Source organism: Drosophila pseudoobscura, chromosome 4 (genome assembly GCF_009870125.1).
Source record: "Drosophila pseudoobscura strain MV-25-SWS-2005 chromosome 4, UCI_Dpse_MV25, whole genome shotgun sequence".
In the NCBI taxonomy this organism is placed as follows: domain Eukaryota; kingdom Metazoa; phylum Arthropoda; class Insecta; order Diptera; family Drosophilidae; genus Drosophila; species Drosophila pseudoobscura.
In genome coordinates, this window is record NC_046681.1 from 15941224 (window position 1) to 15968395 (window position 27172).

General features: G+C 41.9%; 6 protein-coding genes across 7 annotated transcripts in view; 4 read left to right on the forward strand and 2 right to left on the reverse strand.

Annotated features, from left to right (window-relative positions):
• The window catches only part of slam (slow as molasses), a 67123-nt gene extending 51191 nt beyond the window's left edge, over positions 1–15932 (reverse strand). The window contains exon 1 of the mRNA XM_001355825.4: positions 15734–15932. The gene's annotated coding sequence lies outside the window, so the exon portion shown is untranslated. The remainder of the gene's footprint in view (positions 1–15733) is intronic.
• Positions 8996–10739, forward strand: LOC4816245 (uncharacterized). The gene is made up of 3 exons (XM_001355828.4): positions 8996–9506; positions 9570–9738; positions 9801–10739. Exons 1-3 carry the CDS (start codon positions 9133–9135, stop codon positions 10530–10532), a joined length of 1275 nt encoding a protein of 424 aa, XP_001355864.2. The 5' UTR covers positions 8996–9132; the 3' UTR covers positions 10533–10739.
• On the forward strand, positions 11588–13117 carry LOC6902417 (uncharacterized). Its single transcript, XM_002133315.3, has 3 exons — positions 11588–11980; positions 12041–12515; positions 12580–13117. The coding sequence occupies exons 1-3, from the start codon at positions 11613–11615 to the stop codon at positions 12991–12993; spliced, it is 1257 nt and encodes a 418-aa protein (XP_002133351.2). The 5' UTR covers positions 11588–11612; the 3' UTR covers positions 12994–13117.
• Positions 14197–15813, forward strand: LOC4816246 (uncharacterized). Its single transcript, XM_001355829.3, has 2 exons — positions 14197–14777; positions 14827–15813. Exons 1-2 carry the CDS (start codon positions 14410–14412, stop codon positions 15713–15715), a joined length of 1257 nt encoding a protein of 418 aa, XP_001355865.2. The 5' UTR covers positions 14197–14409; the 3' UTR covers positions 15716–15813.
• Positions 15933–16563: 631 nt separating the features above from the next.
• On the reverse strand, positions 16564–25339 carry Cpr (Cytochrome P450 reductase). 2 transcript variants are annotated; one of them, XM_001355830.4, is made up of 6 exons: positions 24958–25339; positions 20456–20650; positions 20054–20396; positions 18567–18691; positions 17252–18502; positions 16573–17178 (listed from the first exon to the last, which is right to left on the reverse strand). In XM_001355830.4, exons 2-6 carry the CDS (start codon positions 20629–20631, stop codon positions 17034–17036), a joined length of 2040 nt encoding a protein of 679 aa, XP_001355866.2. In that variant the 5' UTR covers positions 20632–20650; positions 24958–25339; the 3' UTR covers positions 16573–17033. The 2 variants fall into 2 exon arrangements, with proteins under 2 accessions (XP_015037010.2, XP_001355866.2); XM_015181524.2 differs by lacking the exons at positions 20054–20396; positions 20456–20650; positions 24958–25339 and adding an exon at positions 18783–18932 and having other exon boundaries at positions 16564–17178.
• A 148-nt stretch (positions 25340–25487) lies between these two features.
• LOC26534003 (zinc finger protein 674-like) lies at positions 25488–27011 on the forward strand. Its single transcript, XM_015181525.2, has 2 exons — positions 25488–25657; positions 25728–27011. The coding sequence occupies exon 2, from the start codon at positions 25732–25734 to the stop codon at positions 26656–26658; it is 927 nt and encodes a 308-aa protein (XP_015037011.2). The 5' UTR covers positions 25488–25657; positions 25728–25731; the 3' UTR covers positions 26659–27011.
• Positions 27012–27172: the final 161 nt, after the last annotated feature.

The window sequence follows — 27172 nt, forward strand, 5'->3', positions numbered from 1 at the left end:
TTTGATGTTGATTTCGAGGCCAGGAGGCATTGTCTGGGGGAAGAGATGTGTATTTACACGGGATGAAAGGTGTTGTCTGGTCTCTGAAAGTGAAAGCCAGTTAAAGTCACAAGAAGGGCTGGAGATTAAAGTGCAGAATGGTGGAGTGCTTAAGCTTTAATAAAGGATTAACCTTCAGAGAAAAATGTGAAGGTCTAACCCATAATTTAACACCAATTTCCCAGGTCTATGGGCTGTTCCCTAGCTGTCAGACAAAACAATCATATTAGCCCTCCGATTTTATCATCAGGAAACCCCTTGATTGCATGTTGTCCAAAGCAATTTACCATTCAAAGCTCTCCCCATAGCGGACACAGAACAGACAAAGGGCTAATATCGGTAATAACATGCAGAGAATATGCAAACATTTATGGAAATTAAATATCCCATTACAAATAGGATTTAATACCGAAAAATACTCGTAAATGTTTAACACTGAAATGAGCAAAACTTTTCGGGCCCCATGGCAACGTTTTCCACGGGATTAAAGGCAGCCCCCAACCCTCCCCCTCAAGCACCAGACGCACACAAGGAGCCATATGTCAGCAGGGGATATACAGGGTGCAAGTGGGAGCGAGGGGATGCTGTATCCACCAACAGAAGCACACAAATAAACTGATAAGCGACAGGCGGCTGAAAAAACAAAAGGCGGGGGGTAAAACACCCGAAAAAATGGTGAGGGTACGATGGGAATTATGCAGGGATCCCCGCAGTGCAGCACAAGTGAAAATATGTTGCATGCAACGACAGTGGCAGCAGCAGAGGCAGGAGCAGCGACAAACAAATAAACAATGCGACCAACCAACAAACAAACAAACAAACCAGCAAACTGACAAATGAATGAGCGACAATGAGTGAAAGGGTAGAGAGGGAGAGAGAGAGAGCGACGGGGTGGAGAGGAAGCGACAAATATGTGGAGAGACAATGAGAGATATAGAGAGAGAAATGGGGGGGACGGGCGAAAAAGTCGCCACTTTGGGCAATGGAAATCAATTATTCATGCGCTCGGCCACGCAGCTAAAAAGTATGCAAAGCATTTCGTCGCTCCCGAGAGCTGTCGCCGCCCAAGCCCACCCCCAAAGGTATGCAACAGTTTTTCGGCAGCAAGCAGACAACAGATCCACCAAAACAACAACAACCAGAAAGGATGGAGCCTTTCTTTGAGTGCTCAAACTGTTGATGCTCTTGCAGATCGATGGATCCTTGGCTAACTGTGGAATATATTACTATTTTATGTATATAAAATGTTGTCTTAGCTGTGAAAAAACACATAAAAGTGGACCCTGTTGAGTTCTGGTTGGTACATTTTCAGAAACATAACAGTTTTTGAACGATTCTTCATCAATTTATGATTCTATTTGTATCATATTAAATATAATTAAAATAAAATAAATAAAAAATATAAAATAAAATAAAAATTATATGAGAAAATAAGAATAAATAAATTAAAAATAAATAATAATAAAATAATAAAATTAAATTTAAAAAATAAGAATAAAGAATAAATAAATGAAAAATTAAAAACAAATAATAATAATAAATAATAAAATTAAATTAAATTCCTTTAATCAACAATTTTTACAATTATGTTTAGAAATACAAAAGTTTTCATCGCAAAGGCTTGTGTTTCGACCGTTTCTTGCCACGGCAGCTATAGGATAGAATAGGATATAGTAGCCATTGTTTCAGACAGATAGCTGTAGAACTGAGAAACTCGAAATCATAGAAGCAGAAGAACAGATGGAGATCATTATAATGGTTCTGCCTTATGCCCTGATCAAGAATCAATACTACAATGGCTCTACGGAATCGGCTAGAAGTAAGTTACTGCATTGCAAACATCTGCTAAAAATCATTTTATCCCCTAGAAAGAGTACAACCAGCCCCTGCCCCAAAGAATGCGTTACTCCATTCGGACACACAGAGAGAGAGAGAGTGAAAGAGGGAGTCACAGTCTGCGGATACTCCCTATGATGTCTATGTGTATATGGATGATGATGATGGTGCCTGGCATTTGTTTGTGTTTGATTTGCCCCAACTGTGATTAAAGGCTAGTCGAACCCGACGACACCCAGAGCGACATTTCACAAATGAAGTTTAATTTAACAGTAGCGAAGCGATTCGAAAAAAGGCAGGGACGCACCCGATAAGCCAGTTTTGGGGTAGACACATAGGGTAATAATGAATGGAAGCTGGAGAGTTTGGAGAACTGAATATAGGGGAGTAATTACAGAACTTGTAGACCGAATGGGGGGAATATGCGTCCAAAAGATGCAACTTATATATTCTGGGTGGACATATATTGAATTTGAAATATTGAACGAAATGTGGGAGATTCTCGGCAAAATTGGGGACTGATTAAATTGAATATTTCTAGACAGCATTTACAACAATTACCACCCCACAAAGACCATCACTACATCCCCTACCTACATCCCCAGCAAAGCAAATACCCTCCTCGTAGGGCAGAGTATATTTCCCTAAAACTAAGGGCCCAATAGAGGGTACTAATTAAATCTGGCCACCGGCGACGGCGTCTACCGAACAGTGATGCACAGCAGATAGGAACACAGACATATTTGCTCCTCAGCTTAGGCGGCCGTCATTCGGTTGCTTTCTTCATCAGAGCAGCGGAGAATCATCGTGTGGAATGGGTAAAAGGAGTAGGAACCAGTGGCAGGACCAAGAACATAAGGACCTGCATGCTTTCAGGCGTAAAGTGTTTGATTATGGTCATTTATTCCGTGCGTTGTCCGTCTGTATGTCTGTATGTCTGTCTGGTTGTCTGCCTGTCTGTCTGTTGTGTTGTGTCTACTTTTTGGGACAACCCACGTACACACACACACACACACACATGTATGCAAAGAGGACTCCATTATCCTTTGTCTCTCGCTCCAGGAATGAGGTTGCCATGGATTTTGGTTTGCCTTTCCATCCCCGCACATCATCATGTTTATGTCTGAGCGTACGATTAAAATCCCATACATCAGCGAGGTCCGAATCGGATAAAGGATAGGATGGGTATGGGGTGGCCTGCAGAGGGGTGCTCTATAGCATAGTGGGGGGCTCGAGGTACATTCGATTCTGTCTGGCCTCTCTGCTCACTAATTTGTGTGCAATCGCGCATTTAAACGCTGTTGTTTATTAATGCATTTCGTTTAACGGCAAAATGTAATGCAAAATTTATGCGAAAAACCCCGAAATACACGAAAACTCAGGGGTGTGGCGGGAAAAACGGAAATCTCTGTGTCGTCTGTGTGTTTAACGCAAAGGAAAGAAAAATAAAAAAAACTAAAATGCAAGTTAATTAAGCCGTCATGAACTGCAAAAACACGTGACATGCAGAGAAGCTAGCGATGTACATATGTATGGGCTACAAACGGCCATGCACTGAGCGGAAAAATAGTGGGAAAGTACAAAGAAACCGAAAAACCCCAAGTCTCGTATGTGAAAACAATACAAAATACTATTATAGAAATTGTAAAAATCCAGAGGAAACCTTTTCAATCTTGAAAATCGTTTCGAGAGTGGGAAAATCTTGTATATTAAGAATACTCTCTATAAAGAAAATATTATGAAAAATCCAGAGCAAACCTTTATAATCTTTCCAATCAAGCTGGGTGGGTACATTTTCTTCGTCTTATGAGGCTATTTTTGGTTTAAAAACCAACAACGCTTATTTAATTTTATTTTTTTTATTTTTATTAAAAATCAAATTCAAGATTGAAGCAATAAATATACCAGATGAGCCTCGGGCTACTTAACATATGATATCTCTGATCCTTTTAGTTAATATTTCTTCTCTTCTTTTAAAAACTCTCATTACTATGTAGATATCTAAGGCAATTTTATCTCAGGAGATATTTTTTAATTTTTATAAATGTTTTTTTTTAAGTGTAGGGTGAACTGCGCGAGAATACTGCAGCCCCGAGGCGACTCAAAGGCAAAGAGCCAAACATGGTGTGCCTGGCCTTTCATACGCGTACTCTTCGCATTCTGTTACCGACCCCTGGACTGACCTCTACCCTCTCCCCCCTTCAGAGAACCTCCCCAACGCCTGGGGGGGCTCGCTCAAAAAAGCAACTGGTGATGCGTATCGCAAAGCACGGGAAAACCCCCACTGAAAAAAATGCTATAAAACATACGAGCGAACGTTGAGGTTTCTCTTTTGCGTGCTCTTCATTTCCGGCGTTTTTTTAGCCGATTCTCGCAGAATAAGAGAGTATACGGGGTGAAAAGGGTTATCTGTGTAACAGTTGGAAGGAAATCATTATAAATTCATAAACTATATCTATTCGTATTCAGAAACAACAGCCATTGTGGCCCAGCGGTATTGGTATATCTAGTTTCTAGTATCTAGTCACAGGAAAATTAAGAAAAATCGTTACGATCTACAATTTTAATGACATTCAGACATCGTCATTTGGAGTTATAATAATCCTTCTATTAATTATCATAGAAAATAAAATGAATATAGAAATAAAATTAATTTCTTTGACTTGACATTATCGGATTGTGGGAATACTTTTTCTGTCTCTGAATTCAAACAAATAAATTCCGTTAATACACTTTTCATAGGGAATTTACACAAAAATATTCCCTAGAAACGAAGAAAATGGGAACAATTACCCAAACAGCGAATATACAAACCAACTCCGAATTACTTCGTAAATAGGGGTAAATATTTGTTCCCTTCTATATCATTTCGTTTGGCATAAATTGAACCATTATTTCAGAATATCCAATACACGAACCAACCTCAAGAGATATCCTTAAATAGGGAATTTAAGTTGGGAAATATTTACTGAAATATCCCGAAAATGTACCAAACTTAGCAAATGTTGCATTGGCTGTGAAACTGAGTAGTCTGGACTGCACTCTGTATCTGTGCAGGTCTTAAACGGCATAAGGATTTTCATTTTTCCTGCAACACAAAAATCCTCCCGTAAGAAATTCCCGTCGCTCAGCCAATCTTCAAACCAGCTCCAAACTAAGGCATGATATGGTTAGAAAAAAACCATTTCAAAAAAAAAACCAATTTCAAAAGAGGCAGAAATGGGAGGAAAAATTGCATCTCGTAAAGCACTTGATGGGAAGTGCAGAAATAATCCTAGTAGCGTTTCCAAAATCTCAGCAAATATGGTGAAATAGCAGGTTTAAAATCAAAATACATACTCATATACATAGGTCCTATCTGCTTTGATGATAGCAAGTTAATGTTGAATCTGTGCAGGTTTTAAAAGGAATAAGGATTTTCATTTTTCCTGCAACACAAAAATCCTCCCGTAAGAAATTCCCGTCGCTCAGCCCATCTTTAAACCAGCTCCAAACTAAGGCATGATATGGGTAGAAAAAAACACTTTCAAAGACAAAAACCAATACCAAAAGAAACAGAAATGGGAGGAAAAATATTATCTCGTAAAACACATGATGGGAAGTGCAGAAATAGTCTAGTAGCGTTTCCAAAATCTCAGCCAATATGGTGAAATAGCAGGTTTACAATCAAAATACATACTCATATACATAGTTCCTATCTGCTTTGATGATGGCGTGTTAATGTTGTAGTTGTGCAGGTTTTAAACGGAATAAGGATTTTTATTTTTCCCACAACACAAAAATCTTCCCGTAAGAAATTCCCGTCGCTCAGCCAATCTTCAAACCAGCTCCAAACTAAGGCATGATATGGTTAGAAAAAAACCATTTCAAAAAAAAAACCAATTTCAAAAGAGGCAGAAATGGGAGGAAAAATTGCATCTCGTAAAGCACTTGATGGGAAGTGCAGAAATAATCCTAGTAGCGTTTCCAAAATCTCAGCAAATATGGTGAAATAGCAGGTTTAAAATCAAAATACATACTCATATACATAGGTCCTATCTGCTTTGATGATAGCAAGTTAATGTTGAATCTGTGCAGGTTTTAAAAGGAATAAGGATTTTCATTTTTCCTGCAACACAAAAATCCTCCCATAAGAAATTCCCGTCGCTCAGCCAATCTTCAAACCAGCTCCAAACTAAGGCATGATATGGGTAGAAAAAAACCCTTTCAAAGACAAAAACCAATACCAAAAAAAACAGAAATGGGAGGAAAAATATTATCTCGTAAAACACATGATGGGAAGTGCAGAAATAATCCTAGTAGCGTTTCCAAAATCTTCGCAAATATGGTGAAATAGCAGGGCTGGTTTGGTTTAAAATCAAAATACATACTCATATACATAGTTCCTATCTGCTTTGATGATGGCGTGTTAATGTTGTAGCTGTGCAGGTTTTAAACGGAATAAGGATTTTTATTTTTCCTGCAACACAAAAATCTTCCCGTAAGAAATTCAATCAGCCCATCTTTAAACCAGCTCCAAACTAAGGCATGATATGGGTAGAAAAAAACCCTTTCAAAGACAAAAACCAATTTCAAAAGAAACAGAAATGGGAAGTGCAGAAATAATCCTAGTAGCGTTTCCAAAATCTCAGCAAATATGGTAAAATAGCAGGGCTGGTATGGTTTACAATCAAAATACATACTCATATAGTTCCTATCTGCCGATTCCGCTCTACTGATAAATGTTCAATGCGTGAATGACATAAAAAGTTGTATCTACGAGTTGATCTGCTGTTGGGCTATACTCGTGTTGAATTGTCTACAGAGGCGTTGGGTTGGCTAGAAACTGAAACCGGAGTGGGTTTATCTATATTTTGGTAATCTTGAGTAAACACTTTTGATATGCTTGTCAACAGATACGGAAGACTAGATAATGTTTTAATTAATATATTCAAAAAATATTACGTACAGACTACTTATTACGGCTACGATTATGGGTATGACCACACCCCATTAACAGACGTATCGTGATGATACGGTTCTCGTCATTAAGTGGCTGTATTTTGAATGACTTTTAAATATAAAGAAGTATATATAGGGTATATAGCCTCTATGCTGCTTATGTGAAAGGGGGATTATACATTAGAAACCCAGAAATGAAAATTGGTTTGTGCATTTTTTGTGGAAACCTTTGTAAATATTATCAAAAAAGTGTGTAATTTAATATAAGGAACAGGAAATGCACTCTTGATAAACAAAAGCATTTATCAGAAGAATATTAAATAAATAATTCCAGACAAATAAAAGGAAAAATATAAAAAATTCCAGGAAATGTTCGAATTTTGTTGGATGATTTATACATCATCGCACTCATTTACTCAACTTCTATCGGCGTTGCATTCGAATCCATTCAACACATTTTGCGAATGGTTAATTCGTTTGCCGGTTTTAGCCATTCATGCGGAACACTACTATTTACCAATCTATGTGAACAGGGAATTTCCCAGTCTGTTTGTCGAACTTCTACTTGATTCTACGTGATTCAGATAGTGTTCCTTAGGTATGTACGCCTTCTAGATAAGGCACGAGTAAGACCCCACCTAGAATGACATTGATTCAATCTAAAGATTGCGTTTTTCGGACCTAACGACAAATTAATCGTCTGAAACTTCGCCCCTGTTCCATCCCAATTCTATTCTTTGAAGAGAATTCTACTCTTTCCTCTAATTTGTATGGGGTATATTTTATAATCAGCATGCATCAAGCGTGCGAATCCGAAACCACTGCCGTCATGAAAAACAATCTTAAACTACAACTAAATTATACGACACACGCCGCCACCAAATACAAGTTCACCCATACATAGGTATACGTAGAGCCAGCACACGCGTCTAAGACGAGTACATAACACTGTGATGATAACACAAAAAGCAAACATTGAAATACTAGTTCTGTTGACCCATTGACAGGCGGTGCTCCAGCGATATGTTGGCTGGAGCACCGCCTGTTTGGCTGCCACACTACCCGGCAAACACCACACACGAGTGGCAGTGATAGGTCTCAACAAATTGGAATCTCCAGAGAGTTCCATTCATGACGTGACCGGACAGCCTGTTAGTCGATGTCAAGAGCCACGAAAACCGAATTAATTACTGCTCTATCAACCTACTATCATGTGTATTCCAAAATCTCTCATTAGCGTTTTGTTGCTTTATTTTTAGTATTAAAAAGTCAATGACAATGCACAAAACCCCCTGAAACTAGAGGAAGCAACGAGATAGAGACTAGTGTCTATTAAGGGGCAACAGTGGGACAGGAGTCATTTGATTAGGGATTGTAGAGATGCTTGGGATATGATAGGCGGTGAATGGAAGAAAAGTAAACAATTAGTTCTTATAAAAAAATAATAATAATAATTAGTAATAATTATTTATAATATTCTTACTTATGATAGTTATTACTTCAAACTTGAATGTCTATAATTATAATTAAGAGAAGAAAACTATTAATTTAAAAAAAAATTGGTAATTTAAATTTATCTTGTTCGAAGATATCCCAGAAAGTCCCTTTTTTCAATTTTAATTTTTTTTTTTGTGTTTTTTAGTTTTTGGGAAATATTTTACAAGATTTAAGAAAAAGACTCCTTGAAAAATTATTATAGAAATCGTTGAGTATCGATAGGAGATATCATTTTCAAGCATAAATTCATTAAATTTTAGATTGAAATTCGTTTAAAAAGTAAAAATTTAGGGACAATCTGTTGATCATGGCTGGCAGACATCAGAGACTTTTAACAGGCCCTACAAATTCTAGGCAAATTATAATTAATGCCAGAGTAAAGATTAAATTCCCATAGAACAGGATAAAATATTACGATATTTAGACCCCACATTGTCTACTCCATTCCAAGCAATATTTAAGTTACGAGACTATCACTTTTTATAGTCATTCCATCATATCTATACAATGTACAATAGAAAAAGCAAATAGCGAACCCCATTTAGAAACCGCCAATAAACATAAACCAATTTCCACTAGTTCTAGTACCACTGTCCCATCGCCCGCTAGTCGCTCATGAGTTCACTTTTCATGATGACACCACAGAGCCATTTGGAGAGCACAAAAAAGTACCTTCCGAAACTCAACGACGGAACAAAAATTATAAAACGCTGCGTTCTCTGTGGCACTGAAATCAGTCTCCAACGGAAGGTTAGAGCGAAAGTGTTGCTTGACAAAGAGAATTCTCTGGTGAAAATCGTTTGAAAAAAACATCTCGAAATGGTGGTTATAAATAATAAGCAAAAGATTTCGGTGCCCGAGTACCTCAACGAGCAGTTCTTTACGGAAACTCTGGAAGAGGGTCTGCGGGAGACTAAGGTTACCCTCAAGGAAATCAATTTTGAGTGGGGCAGCAATCCGGGGGATAACTACTGCTCGGCCATCTATCGCGTTCTGGTGACATTCGCCAAATGGTCGGATAACAAGGAGTCCGAGAAGAAGGAGCAGCTTTCGCTGATTGTCAAGACCATTCCGATCACAGAGGCCACACAGTTCCTCGAGGATGTCAGTGTTTTCATCAAGGAGAAGCAGACCTACACTGACATTCTGCCACGATTGGATATTCTCAGTCGGGGCGACAAGTTTGGTGCCAAGTGAGTGAAAGTTTTTCACCCAGAAAGTTCTGTTCCAATTGACTTCTGTAACTCTTTCCTTAGATACTACCATTCTGTAAAGGGTCCCGTGCAGACGATTGTCTTCAGCGACCTGAAGGTGGAGGGCTTCAAGGTGGCTTCACGCGAGTCAGGACTCGACTTTAACCATGCCTCGCTCATTTTGCAGCAACTGGGAAAATTCCATGCCACTTCCATGGTGCTGGCCAAGAAGGTAACGGAGTCTTCACATCATAAATACAAAGCAATTTCTAATCAGAGATCTTTCCTCGTTAGGACCCAGAGATTGTGAAGCAGTACACGCGCGGCATGCTCAGCGAGGATATCCTCATGAAGAGCGACACCTTTGAGAACATGTTTGGTGACTTCCTCAAGGGTCTCATCAAGAGCTCTGCCGGATGGCCCGGCTACAAGCACATCAGCGGACATCTCCAGCGCTTGAGTGACAATTTCAGGAATGTGTGTGTAGCGGCTGCAAAGCCCAAGGCCGGCGATCGCTATGTGGTGCTCAATCACGGCGACATGTGGACCAACAACTTCATGTACGGCTACGACAACAAGGATCAGCCAGAGGTGCCCACGCGTGCCATCTTTGTCGACTTCCAGCTGTCCTTCTACGGCAGTCCCGGCTGCGATCTGAACTTCTTCTTGAACACCAGCCTCAAGTTCGAGTTGGTGCAGGAGCGTCGCGAGGAGCTCATCAAGGTGTACTACAAGGCCTTCCGGGATGCCCTGGAGTACGCACGCTTCCAGCACATTCCCACCTACGAGGATCTGCTCTACGAGCTGCGTAGCCGCGAGACCTACGGTCTGTTTGCCCTGTTTGCCTTCCTCCCGATGATCACCATGCCCAAGGAGTTGGCCTCGGACAACAGCATCGACAACATGCAGGATGAGGCCTTCAAGCAAAAGAAACTGGATGCCATCTTTGCGCAAAAGGCTCTCAATGACTACCAGAAATGGGCCCTCAAGCGTTTCGATACGCTCGGTGTCTTTGGGGACTACTAGACGGAGGAGTTTTCTTTCCATTCGGGTTAGGCATTCACTAACCTTTGTGATAAAAGATATACACGGATATGATGGCACCGAGCACCACATCTGTACAACAGAGCAGCCTGCTAATTGTAGATTTTGAGTAGAAGTATCTACAAGTCTCTATACTGTAGAAGTGGATTTCAATAAACGAATCCAATGAAATTGGATTCTGTAATGGAATTTAAAAACTATTTTAATGGGGGGTTTGTTATCAGCAAGCGAATGATATGATGTGTCAAATCCAAAGATAGCATAAACCCAATAAGATAACATACAAAAATAGGCTAGAACTCAATGAAAGCTAGCTTCTTAGAGGACTATAAAACGAAAAACATACCACTTTTAGTAAACGTCCTTGCTCCCAGTTGACTCCTTCGCTCCCCTATGACGCGGCACTTTGATGCTCGACACGCACGACAGAATGGTACAAAAGAGAATGCCCGAGAATTGCACAAACAACATAAAAGCCATGTGCATGACTGGACAGATTGATAGTCGGCTGAGACACTCCAGGGAATGCTTTCAAACAGAAAGCCCATTTTGGACTGCTCCCTAATTTTCATACGAGAAATTATGAAACTTTACTGTTTATCTGTTTATTTTTAGTGAAGGAAAGTTTTTTACCGTACCAACAAACTCGAATGTTAAACCTTTTCCCACAAAAATGTAAATGTTTCCTTAACTAAATCCAAATCGAAATGCAAGTATACTCTCTACAGAGAATACTTTTCTAGATGCCCAGATGACCCAACAATTGATTAATCTCTAAGTGCAAATGTTTGCACAGACTCTTTTCATAAATATAACTCTTTCTTATGCATCAATCGCTTCTCTTCAGTCATCTTCATTATAGCTTCAGTTGATCAAAAAACCGCACCGCTAATCCCAACAGAAAATGCACTTCCATTAAGCCAATTGATGGCAGGTCCAGTGCCCCAATGCCCCGAACCCATTAAAATCAATTAGAAGAAACAGAAATCAGTTGGAAACATCGATGAGATTTCACATATAAAACCATGAATAATGCACCGATCCATGGCATATTGAAGCACCATGTCGGACACAACGGAGGAGCAGCTGCCGCTGTATTTAACGCCCCAGTTCTTCAGGCGCACTCTCGAGCACGGCCTGCAGCAGCAGGACCTAAAGGTCCTCGAGGTCCATCTGACAAATCTGACACGTGGCGGGGAGAACTACTGCAGCAACATCTACAGGGCCTCCATCAAGTATAAGAATGCGGAGGGGAGGAATGTGGAGACATCGCTAATTGTGAAGTCGATGCCGGACGAGAAGCAGGCCATTCTGGCCAGGCTGCACATCTACAACAAGGAGAGCATCTTCTATATGCACATCAAACCAAAGCTGGAGACGCTCATGTGGGGCAGAGACGATGCCACAGAGCCCTGGACATTGGGCGCCAGGTGAGACCTGAGATGGAGGCTTTCGCTCATGCAAATCCATTGATTTCCTTTTATTTGCAGACACTACTACTCCACCACTCAGCCCGAGCAGACCATCATATTTGAGGACCTCTGCTCCGAGGGATACCAATTGAAATGCCGTCAACTAGGCCTGGACATGGATCACGCCACGCTGGTGATGCGAAAACTAGCCCAATACCATGCCCTAACCATGGTGATGGCCGAACACGAGCCAGAGACCATCATCGACCGCTATCCCTTTGGACTCCTGCACATGGACGCCATCAAGTCGGAGCCTTTCAAGCTGCTTTTCGGCACACAGCTCCTGAAACTGGCAGCCCTCGTGAGCGATAGCGAGGGATTTGGTGCAATAACCTCAAAGCTTTATCGCTACCACGAGCACTTTACAGAGCGGATCCTCAAGTCGGTGTATCCGTTGAGGGGAGATCTGAATGTCCTAAACCACGGCGATCTGTGGGTGAACAATATATTCTTTAAATACAATCAGGAATACAAAGTGGAGCAGGTGAAGATTGTAAGTGAATCAGTGTTACCTTCGAGAGAGCCCCTCTTTACGAGTACTTATATCCCACTTGCAGATCGACTTTCAGCTGTGTTTCTATGGGAGCCTGGGCTTCGACATCAACTACTTTCTGAACACCAGCCTGGAGCTGGAGGTGCTCCGTACACAGCGTCAGCGCCTCATCGACATCTACTACGAGGCCTTGGTGGGGTGTTTGGAGCAGATTCCTTGGTCCAAGCCACTGCCCACCTATGACGCCGTCATGGCGGAGATACGGGCGCGCGAGGCCTATGGCTTCTTTGTGGCCTTTGGTTTCTTTCCGCTGATGAGCATGATCGGGATCAATTCGGAGGATAACTCCCTGAAGAACTTTCACGACGAGACCTTTGCCCGAAAGAAGGTGCAACTGATGTTCGAGGGAAATGCTCGAACGCTGGAGAGCTTGAAGTGCACGCTGAAGCGCCTGGATGAGATGCAATTGTTCGACTGAACGATCGCAGTTGTTTATAAATTACTGCCGCCACCCTTTGCAAATTGAATAAAGAATTCGACAGACCTGATTGCCATCTAATCAAACGTCTATTCACATTCTGTTTGCTGTCGCTTGACGCTTTAACTAAATTGTTTTGTTATATATTGTATGAGATCATATAGGAATTAAGACAAACAAAATCACTAGCGAGAATAACGCCACATTGCATGCAGATAATGGCATCAAAATTGATAAAATTATATGAAATACAAGATAATGGCAACAAATTTATGAATTATAAGAAATATAGAAATTTGGTTATTACTTAAAAATATAATCAACAGATTTTCACATGGTTCCCATGAGGGGATAATTACCTATAAATTTGCATATTTATTTCTAAAAATAAACAATCCTTAAATGGTTATGAATTATGACTTCCTCTAAGAGGAGGAATTGTAGCAAATAATTTATAAAATATGCCTATAAATAATGTAATTTTAAAATAAAATTTTTAATTTAATTTTAAAAAAAATGTTTAAATATTTCATTTTGAAATAGTGTAAAATATGTGTAGTATAGTGCCATAAGTGTTAAAGAAACGTGATTTAACGCCTGAAATACAGCCTAATTTCCCCTTTTAATGAATAATAGATCACAGAGATTATATTTTCTACAAATGTGTTAAGATTACTCATAAAAAACGAGTGTACAGCCCTCAACACTTCAATAGATTCCACCTGAAGCACCGCATTATTAATTTTAATTTATCTACAAATTTAATCAAATTTGTTTTCTTTTTTTAAATTCTAATAATAATAATTATTATCAAAATAAAAGAGGGATCCTTCCGTATAGTTTCCGTAGTAAACAAAAATCTTTAGGGAATAGAAATAATAGACTAGATGCTACTCCTCTACCGAGAGTTGTAATTCAGAGAATACGTATAAAATGAATCGGTTTTAATTCGTGCAGGCATTTATCTATAGGGCGCTCCCCATATATAATATAAAGCATATACAGAACTCTGTAATACCGATTAATATAATTCAAATACGCTGCTCCGAGGCTTGATAAGATAATCGTCGTCTGTCAATCAGTCCGAATGAAAGCTATAGCCAGCAATCGCTCAGAGCGAGGGTGATGCGAAAAAGCTGCTGTTTAACGAAAACTGAATTCAGGAAATCGAATTACTACCCAAAACCGAATGAAAAAGGCCGCCGGCGGGTTTCGCGAGTGTTGCGTGTTTGAGCATATCGAAAATTAAACAAGTTGACGCCTATTAAGAGAATTTATACTCTCATGTAAAAAAGCATATAACTATAATTAATTGGGAATTGGAAGCAGAAACAGTGGAAACAGTAGCTGGGACTGTGTCTCTGTCGTATATAAAATAGAGGGGCCCCAGCTCAGAGCTTTTCAAACGATCACAAAATGTGCAGCATTGAGTATGATGCGGAAGTGGCCGCTCCGCCCAAGCATCTGGATGTGGCCTTCTTTGAGGAGGTTCTGGAGACGGCCCTGCGGACGGCCAGGGGGGTCCAGCTGCTGAGCATCCACATTCGCATGGGCAGCAGCACCGGCGAGAACTACTGCAGTCAGATCTATCGGACAAAGGTGGTGTACCGGCTGCCCGGCCAGGCGGACCAGCACATGATGTTCATTGTGAAGAGCATACCGCGCGTGGAGTCGGTGGAGTTCATTGAGGATCTGCAGGTGTACTTGAAGGAGAAGGTCACGTATCACGATGTGCTGCCCCGCCTGGAGCTGCTCATGAAATGCAAGCGGCGCTTCGGACCCAAGTAAGCAGATCAGAACAAGGCAAATTCCGTATCTTATTCCGTTTTGCAGACTCTTTCAGTGCCTTAAGCAGCCGGAGAACACGCTGGTGTTTGAGGATCTCGGCCATTCCGGCTTTGTGATGGCCTCCCGCGAATCGGGCCTAAATGAGGAGCACTGCCGCTTGGTTATGGAACGTCTGGCCGAGTTCCATGCCACCTCCATGGCCCTGGCCGTCCTGGATCCGCATATCTTTGAGGCCTATAGCGATGGCATGCTGTCCCCCAACGGCCTGGCCAAGGACGATGGCATGCTGATGCGCTTCTTTGCGGACAACGGCGAAGAGCTGCACACCGTGGTGAGCTCCTGGCCTGGCTACGAGCGCATTGCCGAAAAGATTGGCAAGTACATGAAGAACCAACGGTCAAATCTGGTGCGCGCCCAGGCGCTGCAGGCCAAGGAGATCAGGGTGCTCAACCACGGCGACCTGTGGGTCAACAACCTGCTCTTCAAATACGACAACGCCAAACGACCCCAGGACCTGATCTTCATTGACTTCCAGCTGAGCGTCTGGGGCAGCCCGGGCATCGATCTGAACTACTTCTTCTACACCAGCCTCAGCCTGGAAGTGCTGCGGCACAATCGGCCCATGCTGCTGCGCACCTACCACACGCGCCTCTCAGAGACGCTGCTGAACCTAGACCTGGGCATCCCGGTGCCCAGCTACGAGCAAATACTGGAAGAGGTACACCGTCGCGAGTGCTACGGCTTCTTTGCCAGCTATGGCATATTCCCCACCGTCAGCCAGGACAAGTCCCAAACAGCCGACAACAATCTGGAGAACTTCACGGACGCAAACTTCGCCAAACAGAAGGTCAGACAAATGTTCGAGTCCAAGCGTCTGCGGGAGACTTTGCGCTACACTTTGCCGCATTTCGAGCGGGCCGGGGTCTTGGATTAAACTAATTCTAGCACTTACTTGTTACAAAATACGTTTAGACGATTGCGCTTATCTTAAATTGTACTTGAAACACTTTAAATATCACTTTTTGCACTTCACTTCCAATGTTTAAACTTTTATTTTGTTGTTTTCCCTCCAAATTTGCATTTACCGTTTTTTCAGTGTGAACGCCAGTTCTTATTCAGTGTGACCTTCAGATATACCAAAATATACCGTAAATATACTGACGAATTCAAGTTCTATTATACATATTCCTCGTTTTTAATATTCCGTCGCATATTATTGTCTAGATGGATCCCTCAGCACTGCCCACATAATTTAATTCCATTAATTAATCAATTTTCTACTTGACTGACTTATTTTAAATACTTGACTTATTTTCTTGCTACGGCGATTGCTGTTTTTGCTCCTCAACAACAATATAGCGTCTCGTTATGATGAAAAAACGAACTTAGCCCACTTCAGCCACCTCTATTTAAATAGTTCAACTACTTCAGGTAAAGGGCGGAAAATATGCCATATTTCATCCCAAGGTAGAAATAACAATGCTTACTTTCACCTGAACTCCGCTAAAATTATAAAATTTTCGTTATTTTCGGTGGATTATTAAAATACTCCTTGGCTTGCAGTGGGTTAATCGTTCTCGGTCGAGGATTGGAAACCATATTCCTCAATTTAGAGATTCCGTTAAATATTACTAGCTAGATAGAATATATAGACATGCCCACACAGTTTTATACGATTGATGAATCAATTTTCTACTTAACTGGCTTATTCTATGTGAATGCAGCTTGACTTATCGATCATATGATATCGCATTTTAAACAGACGGTTTAAATTTCTTTTTATTCTTTGACTTTGTTTTTTTATTTGTTTATTTGTGAAAATACAATTTCAGTGTCATTGATAAAATTGCACAACATGTCTCGTATTTGTATTGAAATCACCAAGAGAATACAATATAAAATGCTTGTAAAAATGTGTTTTAAATTAATAATTGCACACACATACAAAAACTACTTACAACAATAACTTGATTACGCTCGTGCTCATGCATCATCATTACACAATTTCCACATCGGATTATAATCATTTAAACTAGATTTACATATACGTAATCATTACTCATTCACTGTTTGTTGAACCGCAGAAGGAGTTCCCAAACCAAAAATTATTACGCCTATTTACGCTTAACGAACTAGACAACTTTAAGCTTATCGTGTGGCCTATGATGGTTTCCATTTGATTTTCTATGCGTGTTTCGACTCTATGTTTGCTTTGTGGAAAGGAAAGACTCTCTCTCTCTCAATCTCTCCGATTAGCTCCAGACATCGGCGGAGTAGCGCTTCTGGGCCTCCATCTTCTTGATATACTGCACGGCGTCGGCCTCGCTCATGTTACCCTTGGTGGACAAAATTTTCACTAAAATGTTCCTAACGTCCACGGCCATGTTCTTGGCGTCACTGCAAATAGATTGGGGGAACAAGTGAAAGGTCAAAAGTCAGTTTAAACGGGTTCCCTTAGCACCAAACTCACCCGCATATGTAAAAGTGTCCCTTGTTCTCGCCAATCGCATTCCATATCAGATCCGCATCCTGCTCCAGCAGATGCTGCACATAGACCTTCTTATCGGAGTCTCGGGAGAAGGCCGCCTTGAGATTGAGCGTGCCCTTCTTGACCCATTCCTCCAGCTCGGACTCGTAGATGTAGTCCTCGCTGCGCTTGCGGCAGCCGAAATAGAGCACCGACTCGCCCACAGTCTTGCCCTCATCGCGCAGGAACTGTCGCTCCTGGATGAAGCCGCGGAAGGGAGCCAATCCCGTGCCCGGGCCCACCATGATAATAGGAGTCTCTGGCTTCGTGGGCAGTCTAAACTGCGATTTCCGGATGAAGACGGGCACCTTCACTTCCTCGCTGCCGTTCGGCACCTTGTTCTTCAGGTAGGTGGTGGCCACACCCTTGTTCGTACGGCCCGTGGGCGTTTTGTACTCGACCAGAACAGCCGTGACATGGACGTCGGTCGGATGCAGCTTGGCCGACGATGAGATGGAGTAGTAGCGTGGCTGCAGGCGCGGCAGCAGCTCGCAGACATGATCGATTGGTGGCCTGCAGGACTTGATATCCTCCAAAATGTGGACCACATTGCGACAGGCATCCTGGATCCAGCTCTGGTACTTTTCCTTGCCCTCCGGACTAATGGAGGCCATGCTGCGCAGCAGCTCCTTTTCCTTCTCATCTGTGCAGTATTCAGCCAATTCCTTGAGAATGTGTGTGCGTGGAATGGCAGTGATCTCCAGGTAGTGAGTCAGGGCCGTGCGATAGGTGGTGGGGCAGGGGAATGGATGCTTCTTGCTGCTGTCCGTGTCTGTGTTGATCAGAGAGAACACCGTATCCAGATCGGCATTGCAAAGCTGTCCCAGCTTCTCTACGAGGCTCTTGTCGTTTATGGGATACATGGCCACATGATCACCGGCATCGTAGCGCATCTTGGAGCCGTCGATGCTCAGCTCGATGTGCATGCACGACCGTCCGCCGCCCTTGTGCAGCTCCCGATTGACCTTGATGGGCGCCAGGAAGGGATTCTTGGCATCGAAGGGTGGCCGCTGGTTCTGCATCGAGTGCAGGCGGGCAGTCTCTCCCGTGTAGATCCTATCGGGCTGGACATCGGGCTGTTCCAGCAGACGGTACTGGCGTATCAGCACCTCCTCGCCGCCGCCCTCAATGCCAAAGTTATCGCAAACGGCTGGCCAGAAGCGATCCTTCCATGTGATGAAGTCATCCTCAATGCTGGAAGGAAAAATTGGTGAATGAGAATGGCCATAAAAGGACCTTGGCTCAGGCTAGAACTTACTTGGCATCATCATCGCCCAGTCCCAGTTCGAAGACCCGGTTGGCGCCGAGTTCCTCTAGCCGCTTGTCCACATAGATGGCCACCTTGTTGTAGTGCTCGTACGTTTTGTTTCCCAGTCCAAAGACCTAAGGTCACAAAGTGAAACACGGGCAATTATAGACAGTATATGTGGCATTACGTACGATCTGTGTATGTACTTAGGCGATTAGGTATTACCGCATATTGCGTCCGTCTGTGAAGCTTTTTTGTTTTATTACATAAATTATAAAGTAGGCCGCGCAAAAATCGCAGCCTCTGGGGCCGGCACGTGCCAAGGCCACAAGCGGAAACGGCAGCCAACGTGTTTAGCATGATGATCGGATCAACAGGTGGGTGTGGGGCGTTACATTATCTATTATTCTCCATTTAATTCAAATTTTAAACAAACAACGTAAGCGGTGGTCGGCGGTGGCGTGCGAGCACATTGTGTGCAGAAATGTACTAAATATGCCCGAAAAACTGCTCACTTACAAAAGCTATTTGCTATGGCATAATGAACTAGCGCCATCTACAATGAGCAACGATAGCGAGTTTATGAGCATCGATAACAAGTTGGCGGGTTTAGTCGGATTTAAATTTAATTTAGATTATAATGTTTTGTGAAACCGGGCGTTAGCTGATAAGTTATTTCAAGACTAAGCATAATCTCACACGTACTGTATTAAAAGTTGTTTTTAATAGCTAAAGACAGGCTAGACTTTAATCGCGGAAAGTGTAATCTTGAAAAAAAGGGGGCTTGATAGCGATAGCTACAGTTCGTTTCAGTAAGGTAATTCAAAATTCAGTGCTCATACTGAATAATATAATTTAATAGAATAGTTTGTCTCATTTTTTAAGAGCCGTGCTCATGGAAAAATTATAGGAATTTTGGTATAAACATGTTTTTGAAGTAATAAAAAATTCATTTCGACATATATTTAGCCTAAAATTAGCCCCAAATTGGGCATTACACATTCGATTAAGGAGTAGAATCAATCAAGGTGAAGAAAAGTCGCACTTCCTAATAAAATTAGATGATTCACACGCACGGATAACTACGAATCGCATTGTGATAATCATTGATCTAACAAGTTTAGCAGCTTAAAACAAAGTTTGACACATCATCTGGTAATCCCGTAATACTTCCACCGAATTGAATTACACGGAAATGCCATTAAGAGCGTTACAACCGCTGTGAATCGGGGATATCAACAACAAACAAAACACTCGTCGGACACACGTGGAAACCCGCGAAAAAAACAACATAAACGAACGAAAATAGACACCAAAAACAGTAGTTGGGGGCTATAGGAGCTGTTGGTGGTGCCTCCTTATCAATAGGGCACTGTTCGATAAGCCCAGCCGCGGACGGCGTTGATATTTGGCCCCGTTTGAAGGCCAGACAGACTCATGTAATCGGCGTTTGTTTAGATAGCACCGAACGGGGTTCTGTTTTTATCAGTACTCACCGCATAATTAAGACCAGATAGATCGACATCGCCATTTGTTATCCACTCGTAAAACTCCATGGCATTGTCCGTGGGATCGCCCTCGCCGTAGGTGGCCAGGCAGAACACAGCCAGGGAGTTGGAGATGTCCTTCAGCTGCAGAAGCTCCTCCATATCACACTCCTCGGGATCGGCAACCATGCCCTTGAGACGATAGCGAATGCCCTCCTTGGCCAGACGGCCGGCAAACTCCTCGCCAGTGCCGGTCTGAGAGCCGTAGAAGACGACGAGACTGCGTCCCGAGGCCTTGAGCTTCTTGATGAACGAATTATCGGCAGCACTGGTGGTGCATACTGTCGTGGGTCTGCAATCAGGAGAGGATTAGAATTGAATTTGTGAATGGAGGATCCTCTAGATACTCACTGTATGGAATAGCTGCGAGTGGGCTCCTCCTCCTTCTTGCGGCTTCTCAGAAAGTAAAAGGCTGCTCCTCCAATCAGGACCGCAAGCAGTGCCACATCGAGGAGTCCCAGAAAGGGTTCGTCTCCGGCAGCCACGGCCTCAGCGGCTGCTCCCTCCATTGTCTGCTCACTAGCCATTTGGGTGACACAAGTTCGACTGCAAAAAGGGCACAACATTCATGGCGTTTAGTTTAGTTTTTTGCTCTGCTCTGCTCTGCTGTTCTGCTGTTCTGCGTATCGTATCGTCGCGGGGTTTTAGTTCGCTTTGCATAACATTTGTTGTGGTTTCGATTTGCATCTGCCTATGCCTGTGCCGTACTTTGGACACGCATTTTAATGTATGCCACGTAACCCGCGAAACACTAAACTCACACACACACACACCACACATCGGAATAGAGACAGCCACACACACACACACAGACCCACAATTGAACGGAATGATGCGATTCCATTCTACAGGCTGGCTGACTGTCAGCTGCTTTGCATCTAACGGTACTTGCTTCCGCACTTGTTTTAACGGTACTCTCTCTTTCTCTCTCCCTCTGTATCTCCTCTGGCTATCTCTTTCTTTTGTGTCGATCGACATTGAAAACGTATCGCGATTTTAATCGATTGCACCTTGAATATTATTTTGTACCTGTTTTTTTTTGTTGTTTTCTACTTTTATTGTGGCACTGCCGCACGTCTAACACAATTTGCAGTTATTGCAATTAAAAAAATACTAATTTCATTTGGCGATACGTAGAGAGCGACAGTCGCACGCGACGCTAAACAGAGAACTGTTAACTGTTTGTTGGCCAGCAACAGGTTTTATTCACAAAACGCTTATCGGACGGGGCCAAAAGCCCGCGAGGAAAGCGAGGCGAAGCGAAGCGATGTGTTGATATGATGAAAACGACAAATGTTTCTTGCAATCGAAACTTTGCCAAACATTTACGACCTTATAAAGTGGTTTATGTTCAAGACATGTCCATTTGTTTGTCTCCACAGAGACCTGTATCTTGAGAGACTGTGCGAGATAGGGGAAACAATCTTGGATTGAAGATTTCCGTGATGTCAAGCTATATTAATTTTTGTTTGTAATATGTACAATGCCTTGTGAAACACTAACAAATCGTGAAAGAGGTGTGTTTTTGCCACTATTATAAAGAAGATTGATATAGTTATCATATACCTACTTTCAAAACCTCTGTAAAGCATTGATAGATATATTTATACTGATATATTTATCATTTACCTACTTTATATCCTTCAAACTCCTTATATAAACCTTTTATCCCTTCAGAAATCATCCACACTATCTATCAACTATAAACCCCATCTATGAAGTATCTCCCTTGCTGTTACACTTTCCGCTTCTTAAGTTCGAAAATAAATCTAAAAAGCGTTCAAGACACATTTCCCTACATGTTTCCGTATATTTATATTGCAGCTGGAGTCGAAGTTTGACCCGATTTGACCCGATCTTTTGTATATAGTATTATATTTCGAGCATGTTGTGCAGTCGCTGTCGTAGAAGTGGACGTAAAACCTCAAGTGTTGGGCACCTTGAATTCGGAATTGACTTAATACTTTAATGTTACTAATGCGCCGCCAGCCACAAGTCGGGGCGTACGTGTGTGTACGTCGTGTATACGACGCGTATTCCTCTACTTTGCATAGAGAAGCGAGGCAGCCCAGCCGGAGCGCGTAATACTTTGACGCGTACAGCGCACATTTCTCGTTGTTCTTGTTGCTGTGGTCAGCAAATGGCAAAAAAATAAATATTAAACATGTGCCAGACAGACAGTCAAACCCCTGCTGGCGATTAGGCGATGCGGTGCCACATGCAAATCAGGCAGGGAATAGTAGTGCCGTCGCCGTCGTCGTCACAGTCACCATCCGATTCCGAGCTTCTGATTTGGTGTATTCGAAAGGTGCTTGTGGCTTCAATCACAATGAAGCAAAATCCAAGCGGCAAGTGTAGGCAAACTGCTGGATTTTTATAGGTCAGACTTCCAAAGACAAAGTGTGACGATATCAGGAATAAAAGTGGTATGAATAAAGGGGTTTTGGGGAACAGAAATACTACAGAAGATAACAAGAGAGATGAGAATTTGGTTCATTATTTTGAATGAAAGTGAAGATTGTTTGGAAAACAGAGCGAAAAGAGAGTAAACATGTCCAGCTGGCTATAATTTAACGCCCAGAATAACATCCGTCTTACAGAAGAAAGCGCGAACAACAGAACTCTTTAAGGGTCATTCAGACACAATTAGCAATTTAGATGCGATGAAAGTGAAGATGGGAAAGCATATACCATGTAAGAATCAATGAATATATGAATAATGATGAATAAAATCAGCAGCACAGCATGGTGTTACAAGATCAAGATGAGACCTGAAGATAAAGAAGAAAGTCATTCTTAGGCCTGAACGGAAGATAGGATATTAACTGGAGAATACGATAAGATAGCCAGGAAGAGAAGAGGAGAAACCATTGGGAACCAATCCGCATTAGAGCTAGGCTTAATAATAAATCACACTTTATTCTACCTTGATTCAAATCTGGACTTTAGTTGAACAAAATGGCACATTAATGATACATACTATGCATGTATATATATACATACAGCTAATAAATCAATCAATCATATTACTGAATAAAAACAAGATGTGTAGCTGACTCGTACACGTGCCAATCAATTTATTTTTCCACGGAGAGCGCGTAAAAATAATCTTCTGGTAGGTGATGCATTCAGAACTATTTTAAGACTGTGCACACACTTAAGAGATTCTATTCTAGCTATAAAGTGAAAATTCCACACTAATTTAATCTGGAATGCATTAAATTCCATGCTAATTGGCTCTTTAACGCCATTTCCACGCAATTTACTTTGAGTCATGGCCAAATAGTTGTGCTTATTATCCCAACAAACAGAAGTCAATCAAATCGTCACAGCTCCGTCACTTGCCCACACAATAATTGAGTCATTCTACAGTAAAAACAAATGCAATACTAACGCTACACAGGCTTTGACTAGTAAGTGGTAGTAGTAGTAGTTGGTAGCTACAAATACTGGCCAAATTATTCACGCGATAATGGTGAGAAAGCATTTCACGGAATCTTTTGCTTCGTAGGCGAGAAAATCCCTTAGCCAGAATGACAGTCGCAATTTGTTCGGGCACGTACCCGAACTTCAATTCGGATCAGATCGGTTCCGACACCTACACGATGCTATATTCCGATCGTCACAGAAAACTTGTTCAGTAAGCATGACTTGGCAGTTTTTAGTATACACATAAAAAACAAGTGGATCGCCGGCTTATCAGGAGCAAATTTTTAGTCACATTTAGAGTTAATTTAATTCCCTAGAAAAAGGTTTATGCACCAAAATTAACGCCATATTAAACGTAAATTAAGAAAGATATGACCCATATCTGGCCTCCACTAATTAGCCCTTTTAATTTCAATGTCAAGTGCAGTCTAATTAATGTCTGTTCAGAGCTGAAAATGGCCTCAAAGTATGTCAAAATTCATATATTATGTTATTAACAGAGCAAGGAACTTTCCATATGATTTTCGAATCGCTTAAGACCTTAATCAAGTGTAATTAGTTTGCTTGTTTGAAAGGTCTATGACTAAGCTGGCAGATAGCTGAGACCCCAACAGAAATGTCTTGCAATTTTATTATATTATTAGCATACGATTATCATAAGTGATATGATACATTTTTTATCAGCATCAACAGGCGATAAGTCGGTATCTTTTCGACGTGTAGACTTTTTCTATGATAAATAATCTCTCGACCCTAAAGATATATTCGCTATCAGTACATATTACAGCTATCGAGCACACACTGTAGCACATCCCTGAGGAACGTACATCTTATCTACAGCTGTTTTTCTCAATGGCGACAGCTGACAAGAGGGAAATGTTACGCCTCTACGATTACGTAATTACATTCAATCAAGATGGAATTGATCATGTAGAATAATAGCACAACCGACAAAAATATTAAAGTCGTAATAAAAAAGTTATTAGAGAGAATTACACGCGATATTCCAAGCGCCAGAGACCGTACAGTGCACCCGAGCGAGAGGGTCAGAGCCAGAGAGACCGTGTAAGCCTGGCTGGGCAGCGCGCGTCAGAGCGAGAACGAACTAGTAACAGATTTTGGGCAACAGATGTCCGATAGAGGGAGAGAGAGCGATAGAAGCAACAGGTACTGAACTTTAAACTCTCTTTCGCTCCAACTTCTCGGGCCATTTGCTACACTCGCACTCAAAAGAAACACACTCTTGGGTGTGTGTGTGTGTGTGTGTGTGTGTGCTGCGTTGTAACCTTGACCATCAATGCGACGGCGCTCATGGCGTGTATAAAATATCAATTAATTAATGGATTTCGGCTGCGCGTGGCCTGGCATTGGCCCCAAAAAGTGCCCCGTTCGGGTGGGGCAATGGTTGAAAACTCATTTCTTACCGTGCAACGGATGTGAGGTGTAATGATTATACACACGATCGGATTTACAGATGCGCCTCTTCCTGTTTTCTTCTTTCACTCTTTAGTTTGCTTCTGTACACGTTTTCTCGCTCGCTGTTTTACATGCACCGCGAAGTAGACGACGACAACGACTGCGCGGCCAGCGCTTAATTTGTTTTATTTAGTTAAAGTGGAAGCCACGACGACGACGACGGCGACGGCAGCAGCGCGCATATATGTATTTCTATATATGTACGTTACTTATACACACATCGGTGCAGTGCGCTAGTATATGAACTATATAGTCGACGGAATCTGGCTAATCACAGTCGCAGCGCCTGCGACTTTGTCAATAGCCTGTTGATTATACAGCTGGACAAAATATCGATAGAGCGGTCTATTGGTGACATCGATGTTTTCTGATTTTTAGCACCAGAACCACCGATGTTTTCCAGCTCAATTGACAAAACAGTCTGCTAAAATAGTTAATATTATAACAGAGAATTTTTCCATTGACGACTTTACATTAAATTGATTAAAATTGATATGCAAATCAGTTCAAAGTGTAAATTTAATTACGGGAATACCCACATGGTTAAATCCGATAACTAGTGTCTAAACCATAACATTTCGTTCATTTTCGCAAAACAAAACAAACAGATTATTTTGGAGCATCGACAACTTCACGATTTGGTTCCTTGTGGGTTTGATATGCACTCCGTTGCATGTACATTTTTGTACTCTATTTATTAACATTATTTTGCTTGCAGGAGAATGGAGGAAATATGCAGAGTTTGCATGGGAACGTCCGGAGAATTCAAGAACATTTTTGACGAAAGACCAACAATGGATACGTGCATTGGTGACATGATATCGCAGTGCACCGGGTACGTGGTTAAGAGAGGAGATTCGCTACCAGAAAACATATGTCCGCCTTGCCTGAAGGATGCTATGAGTGCCTTCAATCTTAAGTCCACCTACGAGCAGAGCCATAAACTCTTTTTCTCGCTGATAGACGAGGACAAGGAACAAGACGAGGATTCGCTACAGTCAGATGACAGAACTGAGCAATCGAAACATCAAGATGATAGCAATAACAGTGATAATTGTAAACGAGTCTTCAAATGCTCCGTCTGTCCAAAATCCTTTCAAAGAAAATACCACCTCAGTGAACACAGCCATAGCCACACTGGGGAGCGACCGTACACGTGTCCACACTGCGCGAAGTCATTCTCTCAATCCAGAATTCTTCGGACTCACATCCGTACTCACACAGATGAGCGATCATTCTACTGCGCCCACTGTTCGAAGTCATTTAAACTGAAAGCCCAGCTCATCGGACACAGCCGTATTCACACGGGGGTGCGACCGTACAAGTGTCCTCACTGCGAGGTATCATTCAAACAACTCGCCCATCTTACCTCACACGTATTCTCCCACACAGGAGAAAGACCCTACAAATGCTCTCACTGCCCAAAAACCTTCACGCAAGTAACCAATCTCAATGTGCACATTCGTACGCACACGGGTGAAAAACCCTACAAATGCACTGAATGCTCAAGGTCTTTTATACAAAAATACCATCTCAAGGAACACATCCGTACGCACACAGGAGAACGACCCTACCAATGCAATCACTGCTCAAAAACCTTCACGCAGGAATCTACTTTTAGAAAACACATTCGTTCGCAACACGAGTGACGAGCCGACCAATTTTCTCACTGCTCAAAGTCATTTAAATAAAATGTCGAACTAAGCGTCCTTATAAGTGCACCCATTGCTCAAAGACTTTTGGATATAAAAACAATAGCAAAGCTACCAAAGACACCTATTGTATATGTTACAGCAGAAACGACAAGTTTGCTATTCCGGCACTCTTCGAGATCGCATCAGTAAGAACTCTGGTCGATACGATTGCTCCTGGTGGAAAACAACATCTTTAAGTTCAATGTTTTCCACTATCCTCTTTACTGTAACATTTAGGGCCGTTTCTCGATTTCGGGCTAAGGTGCCGGTTAATCGTCGCTAGAATAAAGACTAGACTACCACATAAACTTGATTCGGCTTTCTCTGAGGTCGGTTAATAACCAGAACAAAAAACAATAACAGGGTGCTTCGGTTATCGGACTTCAAAATGCAAGTGCAACATATTAACTTTGAGGTAACACCCAGACGGGGTTAAACTTTTTTCAAACTAATGTCACAGCTTGTCAGA